This window comes from Apium graveolens, chromosome 4, assembly GCF_009905375.1.
Source record: "Apium graveolens cultivar Ventura chromosome 4, ASM990537v1, whole genome shotgun sequence".
Lineage (NCBI taxonomy): Eukaryota > Viridiplantae > Streptophyta > Magnoliopsida > Apiales > Apiaceae > Apium > Apium graveolens.
Genome location: NC_133650.1, coordinates 315,385,965 through 315,409,126, shown reverse-complemented (window position 1 = coordinate 315,409,126; position 23,162 = coordinate 315,385,965). Strand labels below are relative to the sequence as shown.

At 32.0% G+C, this 23,162-nt stretch overlaps 3 protein-coding genes across 5 annotated transcripts; 2 read left to right on the top strand and 1 right to left on the bottom strand.

Annotated features, from left to right (window-relative positions):
• The first annotated feature begins 6,840 nt into the window (after nucleotides 1–6,840).
• LOC141720262 (F-box protein At2g21930-like) lies at nucleotides 6,841–7,961 on the top strand. The gene is made up of 2 exons (XM_074522611.1): nucleotides 6,841–7,898; nucleotides 7,952–7,961. The coding sequence occupies exons 1-2, from the start codon at nucleotides 6,841–6,843 to the stop codon at nucleotides 7,959–7,961; spliced, it is 1,068 nt and encodes a 355-aa protein (XP_074378712.1).
• Nucleotides 7,962–9,374: 1,413 nt separating this feature from the next.
• LOC141720261 (putative F-box protein At3g10430) lies at nucleotides 9,375–10,403 on the top strand. The gene has a single exon (XM_074522610.1). The coding sequence runs from the start codon at nucleotides 9,375–9,377 to the stop codon at nucleotides 10,401–10,403; it is 1,029 nt and encodes a 342-aa protein (XP_074378711.1).
• A 20-nt stretch (nucleotides 10,404–10,423) lies between these two features.
• LOC141721856 (uncharacterized) lies at nucleotides 10,424–18,332 on the bottom strand. 3 transcript variants are annotated; one of them, XM_074524995.1, is made up of 14 exons: nucleotides 18,202–18,332; nucleotides 17,076–17,224; nucleotides 16,812–16,975; nucleotides 16,569–16,715; nucleotides 16,420–16,471; nucleotides 15,507–15,681; nucleotides 14,602–14,684; nucleotides 14,086–14,298; nucleotides 13,513–13,629; nucleotides 13,164–13,320; nucleotides 12,059–12,166; nucleotides 11,634–11,699; nucleotides 11,187–11,427; nucleotides 10,424–10,882 (listed from the first exon to the last, which is right to left on the bottom strand). In XM_074524995.1, exons 1-14 carry the CDS (start codon nucleotides 18,254–18,256, stop codon nucleotides 10,753–10,755), a joined length of 1,857 nt encoding a protein of 618 aa, XP_074381096.1. In that variant the 5' UTR covers nucleotides 18,257–18,332; the 3' UTR covers nucleotides 10,424–10,752. The 3 variants fall into 3 exon arrangements, with proteins under 3 accessions (XP_074381096.1, XP_074381098.1, XP_074381097.1); XM_074524997.1 differs by having other exon boundaries at nucleotides 11,222–11,427; XM_074524996.1 differs by having other exon boundaries at nucleotides 16,569–16,688.
• Nucleotides 18,333–23,162: the final 4,830 nt, after the last annotated feature.

The following is a 23,162-nucleotide window of genomic DNA, read 5'->3' as shown; positions in this document are numbered from 1 at the left end:
TCTTTCATTACTCATCAACTTATATCCTTTTATCGACTGTTATAACATGGATCTTGTCGTTTTTGAAATTTTTTCTCGTCTCCCTGCAAAATCAATCTTTCAGAAAAATTACTTGCACATGAACAATACAGGAACCTGGATGGTAGAGAAGATTCATGTTTCATTATCCAGCCCAAATATAGTGCAAAATATTCACCAACCAATCTTCAACTTGATTATTTAAGCAAGACTTCTAAATCTTTTTGTGACTAAAGGCTCAATTCATGCATCCTCAGGTGGTTTGCTGTGTTGCAGATACACAGGAAAAGATAACTATGCACTTTTCTTGTGCAATCCTGCCACGAAAACATTGTTGCCCGTAATCAAGCCTAATGACTTTAAAAGTGAGCATGCCTTTGATTTTTTTCTTGTAGGCAACGTTGGTTGCAATGAGGAGGATGATTATTTGTTGATGGATGTACGATCATGTCCAGATGTTTGGGAGACCAGCACCAGGTTTTGCAAAATTTACTCACCGCGAAAAAGAATTTGGGAAGAGCATGGACATATGGTGGTTGGTTCGAGAGGAGTTGATTTTGGATCACCAGTTTATCTCAAGAATGATGGTGGAACACTTTACTTCATGTGGGATTGGAATAAATATTTAACGAAAAACAGTCCTTTTTATTGGCCATATATTGTGAGGTATAAACTAAAACAATGCAATCAAGTAATTTTATTTGCAGGTTTCTTTGTTAGATTTCATTTATGTTGGAGGGTGTGTGCTGAGAGAATAGGCCTTTTTTTTGCATCTTTGTTCAGCCAATGTTATTTACAAAAGAATTGTTTTCAAGTTTTTGTCTTGATTTTTTAGTTCTCATTCAAGTCAAACATTATATTTTGGTACTTGTCGTCATGAGTAAGAGAGTAATTAAAAATTACTGGGAGTCCTGATGTGCAGATTAAGATAACATATACACTAACCTATGATAAAATCCGGAGAAAAAAAAAGTAGTAAAAATAAAAAAGGCATATATTCTATCTATTTAGCACAACTAAATAATTTAGGAACAAATAATATTAATAAAGTCTTTTTAAAATGTATGAACAATTATTATTCTTTTTAATTATATCAAATAAGGGATTTTTGATAGTATAATTTGATCGTCATAGGTAAGTTATTAATTTACTTTATAAAAAAATACAATCCTGGGACAGATCATGACAACAGACACGTAATCCCGAAGGAAAAAAGTAGTAAAATTATAAAATACATATATATTCTATCTATTTAGGACAACTAAATAATTTAGGAACAAGTAATAGTAATAGAGTTTCTTAAAAATGTATGAATAATTATTATTCTTTTTAATTATATCAAATACAATTCAAAAATATTATTAATTTGAAAATGACTTTGCAAAATAAAATGGGATTCAAGAATATCATTAATTTGAAAATCACTTTACAAAATTAAACGGGATTCAAATAAATTATTTTACAATATTGGTATAAAAGATTTACTATGTTATACTTTGGTATCCCTTTTAAAGTATAATTATCAATTGTTCTTTATAATTGTATAAAAAAGATGTTGAAAAATGCCATTAATTCAGAAATTATTTAGCAAAATTTGTGAATAGGAATCGAATATATTATTTACATGTAATATTATATTGTTAGAGCAACTAAAATAAATTATAAGAAATTTGAAGATTTTAAATTTAGAAAATATAAAATTTTATGAAAATATTAAAAAAATAATATTAAAAACTTTATATAAATATTTTTTTTCAATTTTTACAAATAATTTTTGTACAAATAATTTCAATAAAAAAATCATAAATAATATGAATGGTCTCGTGCATGCAGTACTAGGGCCTTTCTAATGACAAGTCAACCACAAATGTATATACTAAATTGCTAAATTTTTTGGATTACACATTTGCTGTAAAATGATGATAAGATACATGTAAGAAATTCGATTTTATTTTAGAAAATATTTAATATATTTGATATTTAGTCATAAAATTTATTATGGTATTTCTTATGGAAAAAATTATTTATAGAGCTTGTTTTTATCTTCAGAGCTAAAAAGTGATAAAAACCAAATAATCCTCGCATTTATTTTTTCTCAAGGACTGTTGTTGTGATCCACGACCAGTTTTGTCTTTCACCGCATCTATGCATCTATTACTGCAAGTAGGGGTATATTGAGATAACTAGCATAATAAATGTGCAAGGGCACGAGTTATTTTCTAGATTTTTTTGTACATCATACAATTATATTAGTAAAATTCTTAATCGTTTTCTTATTGATAAATATTGTTTAACGTCTAAAATATATCAAATACAAGTTGAGTATCTATGTGTATGATTTTATGTAAAACATTAATAACGTTTATAACATTTTTAAATATATCTCATTAACTATAATACATATTTTCTTATTTGTGTCGTGTAATTTGTACTTATTAAATAAATACAAGCAAAGTAGTAACTTTACTGTACATGTAAAAGAAAAAAAATTGTAGTTAATCCACCAAATATTGTCAATATGTTTATAAAAAGAAACTAAAAATTAACATATATGTATATTGCAGAGTTGAGTAAATTTTTTGAGTTTTGGTCAAATAAACCCGGAGTAATGAGGTATTTTATTACTAAAGTCATTACTAACTTACAATTATCTTGCTTAATTTAAAAAGATGAGTAATGCATAAGTAAAGTGGTCAAGAACTGCAATCGTAATATTCAATAAAGTAGAATTTACAGTTCAATTAATATTAGTTTATTTTTTAAGAAAAATATTATTTTTTTTAATTCAACGTTTATGTTAATTTAATATCATTGCTAATTGTTAATGTTTTAATTCATAAACTAAAGTTGATCTCGGCCATGTATTTAGCTTTTAATCATCTCCATTATACAAAGTCAATTTTATAAGATGTCTGATTATTGTCAATTCATAAATTCAAATTGACATAATCTATTTAGTTTTTAACACATTAAAAAAAATTTAAATTTAATTGATCATTCTTATTTTCAGAACATAAAAGACTTTTGTTATTTTCTTCTAGTATATATATCAATAACTCTGAAATAAAACATCAAAATTGAATCTTTTAATATTGGTTAAGATAAAGTCACATGTGTGTATGTATGTAAATTATTATTTATTATATTTTTGAGTAAATTATGTTGGTCTCGTTTTTTTATATTCTAGATATCTGGGTCATGTATATATCTAATTGTTATTCAGTAAATTACTCAAATAACATGTATTTATGATTATTCAAAAATTATAATTATCTAATAAATAAATTATAATTATTTATATATTGCAGTCCTAGTAGCACTGAAAATCAAACAATATCTATATTTACTCAACAGAGCATGAGTCATGGACCTGACATAAAAATAATTCATATTCGTCAAGACTAACTACTAATATTCAGAAGTTTTTTCTTTCAAGAATCTGAAGATAAATTAGTACTAATATCATCATTCAAATCATTTTAAAATTTCTTTTATTTATGATTCTAATATTTCTTTTAGTAGTAACTTGATAACATTGTATACTATTTTTCTAAAATTAAATATTTTCAATTTGATGATTTTTTTTAAATATTAGTTGAACTTGTTAATCCTTTCAAAATATCGACTAATATTAATTATTTTATTTAGATTGTATAACATGGAATAAATCAGATAGTACAATACATTATAGTTTTAACCTTTTTTACAATATTTTCCAACACTAAATATTTTTTTTGTAAATTTATTATTGCTAATTTAATTTTTATTTTTCAAAATATTGAATTATATAATTTTACAAGTTTCTTATATATATATATATATAAGATTCCTTGTTTTTAGTTCAGTACGGGAGTCCATATATGTTCTGCAAGTAAAATAGTATAAAAAAGTAATTTTGATACATAATAGCAATTGACTTGATAGTATAAAGAGCTTAAAAATATTAGTTTTTATTAATATAAGATATTATAAAATTTATCCTTATTGGTAAGATATTCTCGTCGAACTCGTAATTTAAATTTATTAAATCTAGATAGTGATGATGTATTTTCGGCTAGGTCATGTATTCAAATTTCGAGTATTTTTCAAAATGGGTAAATTCTGATTTTGAAGCTAATAATTTTGATACATAAATCAATTGACTTGTTTCTATAAAGATCCCAAAGATATTAATTTTGTTGGTAAGATTTTCTCGTCAAACTCGTAATTCAAATTAAACCTATGTAGTGACATGATATTTACAGGCAAACCATTTAGTAAGATTTCGAGTATTTTTTGAAAAATGGGTCAAATTCTAATTTTGAATTCAAAATAAATCGAAATACGCTAATTATAACTTATCTAAATATGTAGTATATATATATATTATTTATATAAGTGTATCGTGTATCTCTTTTTAACATATAAAAAATTAATTTTATGTACAATTTATTCTTTTATTAAAAATATATATTAAAAATATATGAGACATGCTTTTCAAACTAAATTATTTAATAAAGAAGGAAATGATCCGTTTATATACTGTACTTAACTTTATATCTCAAATTCAATTGGTCAAAACTAACTCTACAAATATATTAGTAATCATGTTTAAAGTTAAATAAATTGTCGTTATTTACGACACTCACATATTATGTGTATGATAAAAAACTTAAGTAACAGTGTGGTGTAGTGGTAAGGTGATGTGCTTGTGAACCTGAAGACTCAGATTCAAATCCTCCCAAGATGTATTAATTTGAAATTACTGAATTATCCCTCTTAAATATATCTAAAATACAGGGGTAAATTAGTCATTTCAGTGAGACTTTTTAATCTCATGAATTTATCCACTTGTTCTCCTATTATATATAGAAGAGATGTATTAATTTGAAATTACTGAATTATCTATGTTAAATATATCTAAAATATAGAGGTAAATTAGTCATTTCAATGAGACTTTTTAATCTCATGAATTTATCCTCTTGTTCTCCTATTATAAATAGAAGAGATGTATTAATTTGAAATTACTGAATTATCCCTCTTAAATATATCTTAATAAGGGTAAAAAACCAAAATATCAATCATTTGGGGCTGGTGCCCAAAATACCATTTGGCGGGAGGGAGTGCCCATTTTACATACTGAATACGCATTACCATCATGCGTATTCTGTTTTTGAAAAAAATTGCAAAAAATTTCCCTGTTTATTTTTTGCAAAAATTAAAAAAAATAGAATACGCATATGTAAAATGCGCAGTTCGTCGGTATTTTGGGCAGTAATTCTGCCGTTGGGTATTTGGACACTTGAAACTGGAAAATTGTGTATTTTTGGCATTCTTTCTCTTAATAAATGTCAACTTTAATAGCATATATTAATTACGTCTACCTCATTAATTAATTATAATTATGTATTTATTACTATTCTATTATATATTAATAACTTATAATTATGTATGTACTTTTCATTTATATTTATTAGTATAAACTAAAGTTTTAATTTTATTATAATTTTTTATATTATAAAATTTATTTTTAACAAATAATTTAATATGTTGGTCATTTTCAGAAAAACACTATTAGTATATCTAACACCAAGTCCAAAAAATACGAGAGCTTCCTATACTAAAAATACATAAAGTTGATGTTGGACTTTCACGTAAAGGTTGAGCGTGTCAATTGTAAAACTAAAAAATTAAAAATACTTTTGAGTATATCTTTTATGAACATTACTCCCTCCGTCTCAATATCGATATTCAAATAAAAAGTTAAGGGTAATTTTACAAAATTATTCCTAAATTTATCGTTCTCAAGATTTGACTTCAAAAAACTTAGCTCAATTCTCATTTTTTAATACATTAAAGGGTACATGGTGAAAACCCTTGTTTAACTAACATTTTCCTTAATATGCATAATTTTTTTAAAAAGGAAAAGTAATATGAGACAAATGGAGTATCGAATATTTATTTTATACGAAATGGAAAAAAAGTGTATTAACATATTTTGACATAGTTCATTAACATGTAAGTTTAGAAAATGTCCGTGAGTCGCACGGGTTATAATGTACATATGCTGAAAAAAGTAATCCTTACGACAAACGTTAAGTTCACAAAAAAGTTGATTTAATAATAATCAAGTCATTCTCACAACAAAATTGTATTATATTTTATAAATATAAATACAAACTTTATAGTAAATGATGTCAAATCAAGCTCTTGCACGAGTTATAGCGCTAGTTGGAAATTAAAAAAACCAACTCTTTTTTAACTGAAAAAATTAAAAAAAAAAAGATTTCCTCAATTATCCATAATTTATAGGCTTAATTATAATTTAAACCTTGAAGTATGATACTATATACACATTAACCCTTAAAGAAAAAAGTCATACACGTCAGCCCCTAATGTATCAAATGTATACATCATGACCCTTACTCCGCCAAAAAATTCTGAATTATAAAATGTCACAAATTCAGGCACGATAATGTGGCCAGAAAATTATTATTTTTCCTCCAAAATTGTAAGTTCATTTTCCGCCAACATATGAACCCTCTACTAAATTACATGATATGTATCCGTCTTATTTATTTTCAAAGATTTCCCTTACCCGATGCCTAACATTTAACGAATCATAAGTGTTTGTTGGAATAAGGGTCAAAATATACAGTTTCGATACATAAGGGGTTAATATGTATGACTTTATTTTTCGAGGGTTTATGTGTACAAAACAACATAGTTGGTTTAATGTATAATTAAGCCTAATTTATATAGGAAGATTAACCAGAGGCGAAGTGGAACGATGTGCCTAAGATTAAAAGCAGACGTCAAACCCTAGTTTCGTAGGATTCATTGATGGCTAGTTCAAAAGACGCTCGTCATCGTACGGATACTACTTGGTCTGAACAAGCTCTTACCTGCTGTATTTATATTCCGGACGATCTGATAATCAACATTCTGCAGAGGCTTCCTGTGAAAACATTACTCAGATTCAAAACAGTATCCAAGCGTTGGCTTTCTTTGATCTCAGACCCTTCTTTCGTTTATTCCCATCTTCGTCATGCCTCGGAAAACAATGAATCTCTAATATTCAACATAAAACGATATTATCACTATAAGTACTCAATAGCTCTCCGCCACATTGATTCCACTGTCGATCTTCCTTATTTCGAAGGTGAGTTATTGAGAGACTTGTATATTATTGGTTCATCTAATGGCATTGTTTGTCTTGTTAAGAATTATCGAGCTGACCTGGTGAGTTATCGAAACCATCTTCACCGTGCCTCTGGTATTTATGAAACTCGTTCGCTTAATCTTCAGATATATCTTTGGAACCCTGCAACTAAAAAATCTAAGCTCCTTCCTCCTCCACATTGTCTAGTGACAAATTTTGCTTTTGAACAAGTTGGATTTGGTTTTGATCCACTTGTAAATGATTACAAGGTTGTTATGTGTCATTACCACTTAAACAGGGACACATGTGCCGTGGTATACTCTACAAATGCTAATGCTTGGAAAGAGATTGAGCGTCCTAAAATATATCCACAGCTTTCGGTCTGTGATGCTTGTGTAAATGGAGTTTTGTACTGGTCATCGTACCATTGTGTGATGCTATACGATTTGAATAAAGAAGTGTTTTATGATCACAGGTTTCCTGCTAATGTGCTGAGGACCAGTGGCGGAAAATTATTATGTGTGCGGATAATGGAGATGAAGGATTCTATTGCTGTGATTACATATACCAATGATGTGGCGAGACTTCAAAGTAAGGTGAACTTGTGGACAGTGGATGATGGATTCGAGAGATCTTGGACTCTAAGATATAGTTTTGATGTGGCCTCTGCAGTAGACGGGATTCATAATTACCTAAACAACAATGGTGATATTTTGTTGAGAACTAGAGATGGAGGATGGTTGTTGCATAACTTGGATAAAAATGAGGCAAAAAAGGCCACAGTTCCTGTAGGTACAATTGAAATATTTAAGCATACCGAGAGCCTAGTTCCAGTTAGAGGATCTGAAGATCTCGGTGAAATGCTGATGAAGATGAAAATCGAAGATCAGGAGATGCAGATAAGAAATTAGTTGGACCTGAAGAGAATAATATAAGAGCATAGAGAATTCTCTACAGCACATCAGTTACTGCCTTGTATTGCAGGAGTGGTTAGTTACTACTCAGCCTAAAATTACTTTTTGCTATCAATTTTAGATAACACTACTAGTTAAAACTGTGTAATTTTATTTGTCGTCTAGTAGTTTAAAATTTATATTTTGAGTTGGTGTCAATTCCTTAAAAGGGTGTCTGAACCTGTTCCAACTGAATTTGAATCCAAGTTCCAAGTTTTATCTACACTACACTAAAACTTTTAGTTTTAACAACTACAATACCTTTTTTTATCGTAGCGAAATCGCAGCCGCTATCCTTCGGGTGGAAGCCACTACAATACTTTTCCTCGTATGATAATCATATTCAAGGATGAAGAAGCAAGTGAGGAGACTGTAGTTGGTTCTTGACAGGGTCCAATCCTAAGGTAACATTTTGTATCCAAGAACAGAATCAGTGAAGGCTACTAGAGAAGCAGTGGTGAAGTAAAGACCGGCGTAAGACTAGTGATCGGCTATTCCAAGCACCAGCAAAAAGAAATTATAATCCGACTTCTTATTTACTTTTATGTTTTTTACTTAATACATTTAATTATTATTTATTAAATATTTTTAAATGCGACAGATCAGAAAATTAACTAGAGGAAGAAGAGTGGAACCCTAAGAGTAACTCCAAAAACTACAATAGTCCTCCCTCCTAAGTCATATTTTAACAAAATTAACATAAAAATCATCTCCAACACTCTCCTTGTGCCTCCCTATATATTTAATATCTTCAAAAGCTTCCTCTTTATTGAGGAGCATATAATGCTTCCTCAACCAATTTTATATTAATATATAGTACTTTCCCTCAAATATATGATGGTCTTTCATTACTTGCAGCATAGCTTAGTGTGCAAATAATTATTTTTAAAACAAATAAAGCTTAATTGAGAAGGATTGTTTGAGTTGGATCACGGTAAATAACTTAGGAGTGCATATAATAGTAGTTTATTTAGGAGTTTGTCACCCGTTCCCCCGGGAAGTATACATTGCTGGCACGCATTGTAACGCTCATTTATAATATATTTGCATAAATTATTTTAATTTCCTTTTTTTCTAAATAAAAATTTGATATTTGAAATTTAATATATAAAAAATATTAAAAAATAAATCATGGAAGTATATTTTTTATTAACCTTATAATACGTGTCGAAAGTAAAACAAATTATAAAATTGGATGTAACTGAGGGAAAGCAGTAAGATTAAAAACAGACTGTCAAACCCGAGTTTCGAAGGGTTCATTCATGGCTAGTTCGAAAGCTGCTAGTCATGAGGATACTTGGTCTGGACGATATTTCACCAGCTATATTTATGTTCCATACGATCTGATCATGAACATTCTGCAAAGGCTTCCTGTGAAAACATTGCTCAGATTCAAAACAGTATCCAAGCGTTGGCTTTCTTTGATCTCAGACCCTTCTTTCGTTTATTCCCATCTTCGTCATACCTCGGAAAACAATGATTCTCTCCGCCACATTGGTTCCAGTATTGTCGATCTTCCTTATTTTGAAGGTGAGTTGTCACATTACTTGTTTATTGTTGGTTCTTGTAATGGCATTGTCTGTATTGCTTCATTTGATCGAATTCACTCGCTGCCGAGGTTCAATTTTAGGCGTCATAAACTTTATTGCTGTAACTTCCGTGCTTCCGCTACTCTACAGATTCATCTTTGGAACCCTGCAACCAAAAAATCTAACCTCCTTCCTTCTGTAAATCGCTTACCACACGTGGATACTAATTTAGATTACATAGGATTTGGTTTCGATCCAATTGCAAGTGATTTTAAGGTTGTTAGATTTACTGACAGTCGTGCGATGGTATATAGTACAACCACGAGTGCTTGGAAAGAAATTAAGCATCCGGAAGAAGTTCCAAGTCATTCTATTTGTGATGCTTGTTTGAACGGAGTTTTGTACTGGACACGGGACGATGGTGTGATCAGATATGATTTGAATAACGAGGTGTTCTATATTCATAGGTTTCCTGCGGATGTACAGAAAATAACCTACAAATATCAAATAATGGAGATGAAGGATTCTATTGTTGTAATTAGGTATCTCAAATATGGGGAGGGATTTAGAAGTAAGGTTAAATTGTGGACTGTGGATGATGGATTTGACAGATATTGGACTCCAAGATATAGTTTTGATGTAACCTGTGCAGTAGACCAGGTTCATGGTTCCATAAACAGCAACGGTGAAATTTTATTCAAAACTAAAAATGGAGTATGGTGGTTGCATAACTTGGAGTGTTCAAGCATATCGAGAGCCTAGTTCCAATTACAGGATCAGAATCCAAAGATCTCGGTGCAATGCTGATGAAGAGAAAATGAAAGATCAGGAGATGCAAGTAAAAAGTTAATACTCGCATGATTTTTATAAATCTATAATTTTCCGTTGATGACTCTGTAATGTAGGAGTAGGTATGCTTCTACAGAGTAAAGTCCATAAATCTAGCAATTTTTCATAATATTGTAGAACCTTATATTTTAAATTATGTCTGTTTTAAATATTTTAGTAGTTATAGTTAAAACTATTTAGGATCAGAAATTGACCTGCAGACCTACAGAATGAGTAAGGAATTACTAGATAGAAGTACTTCAAAAACTGAAGCAAATTATTTTCATAATGAAGTGAAGGATGTTAAAGGTTCATATCTGTCCAAAGTACATTTGTTCAGTTTGGGATGCAGCACTTTCAACTGCCATCCACCATTCATCGTCTTCTTCATATAGTTGATCCAAGGTTTCATCCTGTGCGGAAGATGTAAAAAAACATTAAAATCTAAAACTAATTACATATACGACTTTCAGCTTAAGTGAATATACTTTCAAATCTTATTCATCGTGGTTGCATAAATGTCCACGAGAATATTGTGCTTCATTCAAATTATTTTGTAGGATGGAAGTTTTTGTTGCATTTTAAAATATTTTTATAGGATTGAAGTTTTTGTCGAATATTTTTGCGAAAAATCCATAAGCTATAACAGTTTAGCTATAGAAGGCAGTGGTAGTGGTATAACTCAAGATAAACTCGACATTGAAAGATATGTTCTACCGCAATAAGGCTGATTGAGGACGAAAAGCACTAACCCCAAAATCAAGTGCTTTTTTCTCAACCTGTTCTGCAAAGTTTACGGCTTCAAGCCACCAACCATCTTTCAAACAGCTATCCCCATTGCTTTTACTATTGGAATTTGTATTATGCTCCTGGATTTCATTATGCTTCACAGAATTGAAAAAAATTGTAGTATCGGGTACAATTTCTTCAGGTACTGGACGCAGTGGAGATCGATAACCTGGTACGAAAGCCATCAGTCAGCTTTGTAAAAGTTGAATATTAGTGTGAGGTGTAGTAATATCCTTAGGCTTAGGATAGAATTTTTATTAGAATAACCAATCGATGAAAGAACATGGATTTAATTATAAACTAAAATGAGAATTTTGTTCTATTTAGAATTCAGACTAATAATATAAAGCTGCTTGACAGTATAGTGCTACATACCTCTGCAATCAGGATCATGACATTTTTGATAATAAGCAGCTCTTCTTAGGTCAACAATGTACATCACTGAACAAATTGGGAAAATTTGTTAACTCCTGTCAGTTAAATATATGTATAAACTGCAACACTTAAATTAGCTCATGAAAGTTTTGCAAATATTGTCGTCAATAGTTTGATCTTTTAACCCGTCAGTTGCAGGTACTTTTGTAGTCTGAAGATAAACCTATAGTCAATAGTCAATCAGTCAACTGGATGAATTTCTTGGGTGAATTCCTTGTATTTATATACTTGGGATATCATAATATACAAGTAAATCTAATCTAAACATAGTTTGCAAAACCAAATGAGTACTGGATTATTCGCTGCACCTAAATCACTTTAAGTGCTAAATATTAGTGGGGGCAAGGTAATAAGTTATTAATTACCATGATTGCTTTTGTGCTGTCTGCCAATTCGTTCGCAGTATCTGTGTCTTGACATGTTATATACCATTACCCCATACTCTGAGAACCAATACCAACTCTGAATTTTTCCTAAAAAGCACACGTAATTGTCAAGCAGTCAATACGAAACAGAATATAAACAACTGGCAGACAAACCCGATGCAGCAAATGTAAAAACAGGGGAATTCGTGATTTCTGATACAGGAAAAACAGATTATGTGGCCACAGGGTGAACATGTAGAGAAACATTAAATATCCACGAAAGTAAAAAAAACGTAGCACTAGCTTGATGTTCTGCACACTGCCCTTAAGTTGAAACTAAGTGATTAACTTATTGATTACCAGGTTAATAGATCAGTAAATTTAATAGAACTGGGGGGAATGAAGGTTCATTGGTTCAAGGAAACGTGGTTCTACTTGCTACAAACGTTTGAAGGTTATCAAAAGATGAAAGGGCAAAATGTTGAGCAACCTGGAAAAACTATTATATCACATTTCCATTGAATGAATAAACAGGAAGACGAAATTATATGTGTAGTTTGCAATACAAGGAACAAGCTTCTTTTGCCAGCACTATATACTCATTTTTCTATAAGAGCAAGTGCAACGCATAGCTATATTTAGTCTTATAGCTATAATATAGGACTAAAATCAAAAAACTCAACTCCAATGCATAGCTATACATTGATGGATAAATGCATAAATGGATACTTGGTCTTATATTTGAGACCAAGAATGGCTATAGCCATCCTTGCCACATCATCAAATAACTAATAATGGAGTGCAAAGAAATCCACTTTAAATTAAAGTGAATGAGTTGGACAAAATGTTTGCTAAATTTAGAATTATTTGGTTGTAAAATACAACTAGCATTGGAGTGCAAGTGCTATTTTAGCACCAAAAACCACTTTTTGGTGCCATATTATAGCAATGGCTATAGCCATTTTCCATCTAGCATTGGACTTGCTCTAAATGGTTAAGTGGGCATGAATAGACCCAAAGCAAAAAGGCAAAAGTGATAATATATTTAAAAAATCTATGCTTTTAAAGATTAAAATATAAACAATTCAAAACCACTATTTACCACCTGATACACTTCCTATGGAGGCAAGTGATTCTACAAACATATCCAAAACTGGAAATGGTGATTTTCCCATCAGGAAAGTTCTTGAAGCATCAGTTGTGAAAGAAGTTGACAAAGGATCTCTTGGGACTCCATAATCTTTTTCGGAGGTGCTATTCATCTGCAATCCGATAAAAGATAAATTTTAAACAAAAATATATAGAATTGTGAAGACAAAGTCAACATTCAAGCAACAACATGACAGCCAATTTAACAGAACCTCTTAGCCATAATTAAGCAACTTGCAACAATTATGAATAGGAGAAAAACATATATTTTATTAAGAAAAGGCAATTCTAGAGGCTTCATTTACCTCTGTATCAAAGTGCAGAGCCTTTATGCAATCCATGTCCATTTTGCATATCAAAAGCTTTTCACAGTCAACATCCATGTTGCAGATCAAAGATGCCATGAACATCTCTTCCTCACTCTGTTGTATGAGCAGTTTATTCATTGAAGGGAAAGGTCTTACTCTCACGAAAGATAGTGTGACGGACACGGGTAAGTATCTGACACAACACATAAATATGTCTACATGATGGGTAATTTAGTATTCGATGATATGCATCTGTATAGAAGTTGATGTGTTCTTGTTCTTTACATTCTAATAGATTTGCAACTAAAGTTAACAGATTGAATTTTAAAACAACTGCCTTGGTTTCAAAGATAATGTGGTGCTGAAAAGATCAAAATTTTACAGGGCTGTGAGTACATGCAACATTAAGCTTAAGATGACAAGTTTTAATTAATTAAAACATCATCGAGTACTAACTGACTAATTATTTTAGAAATGTAAAAACACAATAAAGATAAGCTTCCAGACCCCATTGTGGGGGAATTCCAAGAGAGTATGAATAAAACTCAAGTCATAAGTCAAGTATCATACCATGTCCATACATTTGAAACGCCCAGTAGGTAGAAGCACGGAACTCTTCCCTGCTTTAGACGATAGTGGTAGACGAAAGCAACGATTTCTAGAATAGACAGCAGTATCAATAAAAAGCTGGCAAGGAGCATCAGATGTGCTAGAATCTTTACAAATAACCAAATTTTCAAATCTTCTATCACTTTCCATTGCCTTTTGGATCCGTGAGCATATCTAAAAATGTTTAGTAAGTTATTTCGTCATTTATATGCAAAGCAGAATACATCCCACAAGCACTGGAAGATTTTAAAACAAATGAAGTAGCATAATTTTCTACATCGTGAAGAGATAAAAATACGAAGTCACCGAGCTTGCATTTACTAATAAACTGTAACAATGATCTAATGCACAGTACAACAGGGATGCACAATATAGTTAGATCATATCTTATTGCTTCTTAGATCTTGATGAAGTCTGATAAATGCATGTGGTTGCTCCAGTATGTTCTAAAAAAATAGTTTCCAACTGACTATCTACCTCAGCAACGAATGCACCAGCATGCGTATTGTTCTTAAAAGCAGTCCGAGGTAAGCGGATAACCAAATGTCGAGAAAATTTCTCTGTCAATATTATTACCACAGAAAAATTAGCCTGCAAACTTAAAACCACTGTTTATAATTACTATATCATGAACACCTTGCATTAAATTATCAGAGTATTAAAGAGATATTCTACATAAAACTTTGACCTGGAATCAATATAATAATAAAAGAAGTACTAATTTAACTCTTTGATTTTGTAATTGTTGATCCAAATCAGCTGCCTTTTGCGACTTTTATCTGAGTGAAATTGTGTGTATATGTGTGTAGGTAGACACAGCAAACTATGTTACTGCATTTCTAACATAGAATGATAGATGAATACCCATCCCAAATAACTTAATCTGTGGATGTGAATGATTAAGATATATAACATATTAGTCGAAAAGGATTTTCAAATAACAAGCTCTATTAATATTCAATATATAAAAATAAGTACTATTTATGTATTTGAGAAATCATTTCCTTGTAGTTTTAAAAAAAATTGAATGATATGTGAATTTAGGTACTATTATTAATGATGCCATTTGACACAATGTATTAAATGGATACCCTAATGTGTAGAACATAGAATATAAAAGATCTCACCGATGGCTGACCTGCAGATTTTGTATTAAAAATACCAAATTTTAAACAGGTTCGAAAAGACCACACCCAAATAGTCCTAATCCATAACCTGAGAATCTAGTTGGGTAGAGATTGCATTATGAAGCTTGGACCTTGGAGACAGAAGTAAAAGATAGGCAGCAGATACAAACAAATTCCATAATGGAACCGAAAAAAATATGATTTCTGATAAGACATTTTCATATTAGATTGTATTAACATATTTGTTAAACATACCTTGCGTTGAAGAATCAAGTTCAACAACCCAATCATTGTCTCCCTGAATAGAGTACTTCTCATAAAAGGCATCGAAAACTGCTGATAAAAGGAGATCAACCATTTCCTCTCCGTTTTTGCTTGCATTTTCTTTCTTGTTGAATTCCAAGTCAAAATAAAGGTGGCATGGCAGTCCCTGGTTGCAAACTTAAACATAAAAAATACTGTTTTCCAGAACCCCAGTCCCCAGCCCAACCTTAAGAACTGAATTCATGACTTGCACTCTTTGCTATACTTTTATTTATGCAGATATTATATATATGTTTTCACTCACATAGAATTCTTTAGAAGCTGTTACAAAATAAATTTGGCAAAGACGAGACAAGATATGAGGAACTAAAATAAAAGAATGACTAACATGAGAATATTATTAACTAAAAAGATTGACAAGCAGTTCATATACTTTAACCATCAAGGTTTCAGGGCAAAAAGATTTTCTGTCCAAACCACATCCTAAAGTAACAACAATAGTATCCCTTCCTTTAGAGATACCAAAGTCAAAGTAAAACATTTATAACAAATGCTGGAAATAAGATTCCACAAAGAATATTAAATAGTCCCTCCTTCTAGAATCCAGCAGGCAGCAAGTCTGTTTTTTCTTTCTTGACTTTACATATATGAATGTAAGGCTTTGTACAGGACACAATTAAAAAAACTAGTTTCAAAAATGAAAAACGAGGAAGCCGGACACTCATTTTCATACAGGCAGTTAGATACCACAATATGCACTAACTAATACCAAGTCAGAGTATAAGTAATATTCTTATCAAAATAAAACTATTTATACAAAAAGAGCATTCCCCAAAAAGTAAAGTGATAGAGATGGCTACTTTTAGAAAAAGAACTAAGAAGACGACAAAATAAATATGGTTACCTCCTGAATCACTTCATAATGATGACGAAGTTTAGGATTCATGTTTTTGTACCTAAGGTTTGATGACAACAAAAATGAGGAAATTTACAAAAAGGACTAAATAAGCAACCAATCTTGCTTGAAAGATCAAAAGAAAGAAACTGAAGCACCTTCGCCAAAACTCCTTATAGCTTGAAACAAGGAACCTCCTTTGACCATTTACATGGTCTTGGTAGCTAAAAATATGAACATTATTATGTTCTTTTGCATACTTCATAGCATCCTCCTGTCTAGGGAATGTAGCCCAAACTTCCTTACTGACAAATTATTGTGCGACAGAAGAACTTTTAACAAAAAAGAAGCAACATATCAACAATAAACAGAAAGGGTATGATCACATTTTTGCATTGTACCTTAATATATTTTGCTCACTGAGATCACGACGAATCTCATATAGTAATCGCAACAATCTAACTGGTCGTTTTGGTGGCACCCCATGTGGAGAACCATAAAATACAAGCGGAGAGAATCGCCGACCTTTGTTAATCTCATTTTGCTGAACGGCTGGTGAATCAATCTGAAGCAATATCCCACTGAATTAATAGCACTCCTTTGACCGTAATATGCAAAGTAAAAAAACAGTAGATATGGAACAAGGAAAAGAGAAATCTTTTTACTTTCCGAGTGCAGAGCTTTTTTTCTTTTATGGGCAGGGTTTTTCCGGATGATACTGAAGATGGAACATCTGAATGGCTCAATGGTTTTTGAACAGGACTAGTTTGCTTTGGCATGCGCCTGCACTTTTTTATTTCTCTAAAAGCAGATTCTATGATTCAAATCATAGAAATAAGTTCAGTTATTATAAACAAAAAAATTTGATAAATGCCACTTGTACATTCTTCTCTTTCTTGCTTAACTTGAAAGAAAATATAGGAAAACTAATCATTCTGCACATATTTCTCCGTTCCAAAAGTTCAAGTGTAACAATATTGATCATATATTCACATATACCCAGAAAGTTCAATGTTATCAGCTAGCCAAAAGGGTCTACGAGAAATAAGATAAACATTATGAATGTAAAGAGAAACCAAACACACTAGTTGAGAGGCAGAAGCCAAGTCACATTTGATGATATATATCTGAAATACGGAAAAATTGTAGCAACATATAATTGGTCGACTTTCATCCTATAGTAACATATGTTATCAGTTATGCACTAATGCTAATCTTCAGCACGAAAAAACATCAGAAATTAAAATAGCCCGTTATACAATAAAATACCCTCATTATCATAGAAATCTTACTCAAAAATAAAAATATAAATGGGTAAATTACACAATCCATTATTGTCTATAAACAAAGTTTAAATCTTTCCCTAAATTATCAAAACAATATATCAAGACTCAACAAAAACGATCCATTCACTTTTATCATTTACATAATTCTCGCAAATTTAAACGAACAAGTGCAAAGATCCACTCAATTACACAAAGATACATTTATTTCACATTAAAGCTGTATACATAAACACATACATGTATTCAATACATAGAAATGAAAAATCTTTTTCGAAACCTAACTATGAACAAAAAGTTAAGAGCAAGATACAAGCTCCACTATAAATAAAGTTTATAACTTTTCGTAAATTAACAGAAACCCAATTACACAAAAGTGTATTTATTTCTCTCAAATCTACATATATAAACACATATATGTATTTCAATTGATAGAAATGAAACTCTCCAATTTAACCTAAGATATGATAAATATTGTATAAACAAGGAGAAAGAAATGTGGAATTACGAGGTGGGGAGACGCCGCATTTGAAGCACTCGAACAATCGATCAACATCGTCCATAGCCGTAGGATTCAAGATTTTGCAGTGTACGAAATTGGGAGTGTTTAGGGCGGGAGTTTGAATTTCAAGAATGGTTTAGTGGGTTGGGGCTTGGGTTTTGGGCAAGACCCATTACAATTTTTTAATATTAAATTTTCTAATAATTAATCATGAGCATTCTAAATATTTAAAAAAATAAAACTTTCATAAGGATCAATCAATTTGATTAATAATGGTAAAAGAGTAAAATAATTACAAAGTTTTAATATTTAAGGGTAATACCCATTTTTTTAAACTAGCATTTGTAACATTATTTAATCATATAACTTTATTTGATATTATATTAAAATAAATAATGTAGAAGAAATCAAAATCTATATGTAAATTTAACATTTAGATTAGGCAACAAATGTGGTCAATAAGAGTAGTAGTAACATGAATTTAATTATTCTATAACATATAGAACATATAAAATAAATATAAATGTTTATTTCATTAAATAGTAAGTTGGGTTTATAATATATTCCCTAAAAGTAAAGAACAAAGGTATTAAGAAAGTTTGACATTTTATCATATGTCCAAAAAAGACATTTTTATAACTTAATAATAAAAAAAGTAATTTTAGAGACCCAAAATTGGATTCAAAAAATAATAACAAAATTATATGATATTACTGATTAAATATTTTCATTAATATTCTGATTAATCAATACTAAACACCTAAAGTTATAAAGTTGTCTTCACCGAACAAGTGGGACTTTCAAATTTTAGAACACTATTTATGACCATTAATCAAATTTCAAACTTATTATATAAAAAATTTCCAATCAAATTTGAAAATCGGAATAAAATTTGATTATAAAATCCATATCGAAATCGGATCAGTAAACTGATCCTATATATAACACACAGGTTACTTAAACGTATACACACATCAACAAAAACAATCTAAACTAGGGTATCTGAGCATGGCAGACACAAACGGAGAGTTACAGATCGGCGATAGCAATATGTATCAATTTATTCCGTCTGGTGGACCCCTCTATATCGCTAATCTCGTTAGCTCTCTCACTAAACCTCCCTTGTTCCATTCTCACCTTATTTTTGAACTCCAGAATCTTCGTGAAGAATTAGGTCAAGTTGACTATGAAGTTGATATTCATGAAGATGATTTATCGGTTGATGAGCTAAAAATCGTTACCGAAGAAGAGTTGGTTGATAAGGCGTTTGATATCGCATTTAATGTTGATGATCACGTGCCTAAACAATGTACATACGATGATGATCAAGTGCCTAATGGCCTGCTCCCGAGTTTTTTAATGGGAAAGAAGTAAGTGATTAGGAGGTAAATACTTTCATCCCATTTTTGGAGCGAAAATTTTGGAGTGAAAGATTGTTAAATTTGCATTCAACAACACTTGATTTTCCTCCTTTAAAAAACTCGGGAGCACGATTACGGAGGGAAGTGAAACAACTTTACTTACCCTCCACTTGTTTTCCTTCCTTTTTAAAACTCGGGAGCAAGGCGTAAATGTCCACGAGAAGAAGAGTCGGTTGATAAGGCGTTTGATGATATCGCATTCAACATTGATGATCATGTGCCTAATAAATGTACTTGCGATGATGATCAAGTGCCTAAATGCCCACGAGAAGAATAGTTGGTTGATAAGGCGTTTGATGATACCGCATTCAACGATTATCATGTGACTACAATGTATACAAGAGGAGTCGATTGATAAGGCGCTTGATAATGAAAGAACTGATAGCGGTAAATTATGAGAGTTATGAAATAATGATAATTTAGAAAGGTCAAAAAGAGGATGATATGTTAAAGAGCCAAAAAGAAACAAATACAAAAGGGGGGAGAAAGAAAAGGAAGGAATGGCAGTTAAAACAACCACACATGAAGACAAAAGCAGAATGACAGCTGGCAATGACAATGGGACTGCAGAAGAAACAATAGTTACAGAGGTGGCCGAAGCTGTTTTGGACACTACTCTAACTAATTAGTGAATTTGCATTGCATTTGCATTAATAGTGATTTTACATTTACATTTTATGTAAGGACATTATATAGTACAGGTATGGCAACCTGAAAGCTTATCTCTCAAAAAATCTTAAATGAAATGTTTCTTCCCTGCTTTCACTCTCTTGTCATTTCTTAGTTTATTTCTTCAGAATTGCTCTTCTGATTGGCTAATTCTCTGGAAATTTACTATACACTTCCATCTCTCTAAGGGATCAGTTGTTTATCTTTAGCATTAATACTTCTTGCATCACTGGTATCAGAGCCATCGATTCTTGGCTCAATGGCACAAGGCAGAAACACGCGAGATGGAGCAAACTCAGACGAGGAAGGAGAAAGGACTGATTTACATCGTATGGAGGTAAACCTTCGATCTTTACTCGAAGAACAAAACCAGCGCCTTATCCAGGCATGTAATAATAGTTCGGCTAATATTGACCAAAATGCTAAAAACATTGCTGATTTAAATGAATTGGTTTTGGGTCTTTCTATGCAAGTGGCAAAACTAGTTTCACATGAAGGGAAGGAATCTGCACACACTAGTAGTGATACTTCAGGGGATATGGGTAATCATACACCAGAATTCAATACTAGAACTCCATCTTTTGCTGCTCGAATGACCAAGGTCGAATTCCCTAAATTTGATAGCACAAAACTTAGATCTTGGATCTATAAGTGTAACCAGTTTTTTCAACTAGATGCTGTCTCAGACCCTCAAAAAGTTAGATTAGCAACTATACATCTAGAAGGTAAGGCACTTTTGTGGCACCAAACCTATATGCAACGTTTGAATCATGTAATTCCTACTTGGCAAAAATACACTGAGGATATAACTGCTCGTTTTGGAGACTTGTTTGATGATCCTATGGCAGATCTTAAAGCTTTGAGGCAACTGGGCACATTCCAAGATTATCATGATGCTTTTGATGCATTAACAAGCAGGCTGACTCTATCTGAGGATTACTTGATGAGCTGCTATTTGGGAGGATTAACAGATGAAGTGCAATTAGATGTTCGAATGTTCGCACCAAAATCTATTCAGCAAGCTTTGTGCCTGGCCAAATTACAGGAGGCTGTTATTCTTGCCAACAAAAACAAAACCCAACAGAAAAACCCTTTATTACCTATACCATCCTCAACCAAACCTCCAAACATCAATCCTTCAGCCTCATATAAAACATCTACACTTCCCTATACCATGACAAACTTCACCAAAACCAGTAACACTTACACCAGCCGAGTTAAGTGAAAAGAGGGCCAAGAACCTTTGTTTCTGGTGTGATGAAAGATTTGTGCCAGGGCATAAGTGTAAAGGAAAGAAACCTCAGTTCTTTCACATCAAAATGGAGGATGAAGACGAAGATCTAGAAGTACAAGAACAATTTCAAGAAGACACACCTGCAGGGGAGACTCAGTGTGCCCAGATATCCTTAGAAGTCATAGACGGGGTTTCTACATTTCAGACCATGCGTATAACAGGACATCATGGTAAAAAGCATCTCCAACTTTTATTGGATACAGGGAGTACCCATAATTTCATAGGTGCAAACATGGCGGTCAAAATGGGGTGTAAGATTGATAGCATTCCTCCCATAGGATTCAGAGTAGCTGACGGTGGGCAACTACAATGTGATAAAATTATCCGGAATTTCTCATAACAGATGCAAGGTGTTAATTTTAAAGCAGATGTGCTGCTTCTACCACTCAGTGGTAGTGACTTGGTATTAGGAGTGCATTGGTTCTCGCAACTGGGACCAGTGCTATGGGATTTCTCAAATCTCACCATTCAATTCACCTATAATGGTGGAAAGGTCAAGCTGCGAGGGATTACAGGGAAGAAATTAAAGGAGCTCCAGTCTCAGAAATTAAACAAAATACTCCAGTCCACAGGAGAGCTTTCTATGTTACAGTTAGTTCCAGTTGATGTTGGCCACACACCCCAACTGTCAATGATAGAAGGAAGTGAAGAAATCAAAGATGGTGCTATTGCTACTCTTTTACAATCACATAGCAGTGTCTTCACCAAGCCTCAAGGCTTACCACCTACCCGGGATCAGTTTGACCACAAGATTCCCCTTAAAGAGGGTACCAATGCTATTAATCTTAGACCCTATAGATATTCTATTCAGCAAAAGAATGTTATAGAAGAACTAGTGCAAGAGATGCTAGATCAAGGTGTTATTCGGCCCAGTAGCATCCCATTTGCTGCACCTATAGTATTGGTAAAGAAAAAAGATGGTGGATGGAGGATGTGTATAGATTATCGTGGTTTAAACAAAGTCACCATTAAAGATAAATTCCCAATTCCCCTCATTGAAGAGCTGATGGATGAGTTACATGGCATCAATTTTTTTTCGAAAATTGATCTTAAATCTGGGTACCACCAGATTCGAGTTAGTGAAAAAGATATACACAAGACGGCCTTCAAAACGCATGTTGGACATTATGAATACTTAGTCATGCCTTTTGGGTTGACTAAGCCCCCTCTACCTTCCAATCGTTGATGAATTATGTATTCAAACTACTGTTGCGGAAAGGCGTCTTAGTATTTTTCGATGACATACTGATTTACAGTTCATCTTGGGAAGAGCATTTGACACACTTAAGTATGGTGTTACAGATAATGTCAGCCAATTCTCTCCATGCAAATTTGAAGAAATGTTCCTTCGGAGTTTCTTCTATACATTACTTGGGTCACATCATTTCAGATAAGGGGGTGCATACCGAACCGGACAAGCTGATAGCAATCTTGAGTTGGCCTACACCTACAAACCTTAAGCAGTTACGAGGCTTTCTTGGTATCACCGGATATTACAGGCGCTTTATACAAGATTATGGAAAAATATGCAGACCTCTCACTGCTCTTCTCAAAAAAGATGCTTTCAAATGGGGGACGGAAGC

Coding starts and splice junctions, on each gene's coding strand:
- LOC141720262 (XM_074522611.1), top strand. CDS start 6,841: ATGGCTAGTTCAAAAGACGCTCGTCATCGTACGGATACTACTTGGTCT.
- LOC141720261 (XM_074522610.1), top strand. CDS start 9,375: ATGGCTAGTTCGAAAGCTGCTAGTCATGAGGATACTTGGTCTGGACGA.
- LOC141721856 (XM_074524995.1), bottom strand. CDS start 18,256: ATGGACGATGTTGATCGATTGTTCGAGTGCTTCAAATGCGGCGTCTCC. Junction 13,321..13,512: donor CTCTGCACTTTGATACAGAG/GTAAATGAAGCC, acceptor ATCGGATTGCAG/ATGAATAGCACCTCCGAAAA. Junction 12,167..13,163: donor CTCCATAGGAAGTGTATCAG/GTGGTAAATAGT, acceptor TGTGCTTTTTAG/GAAAAATTCAGAGTTGGTAT.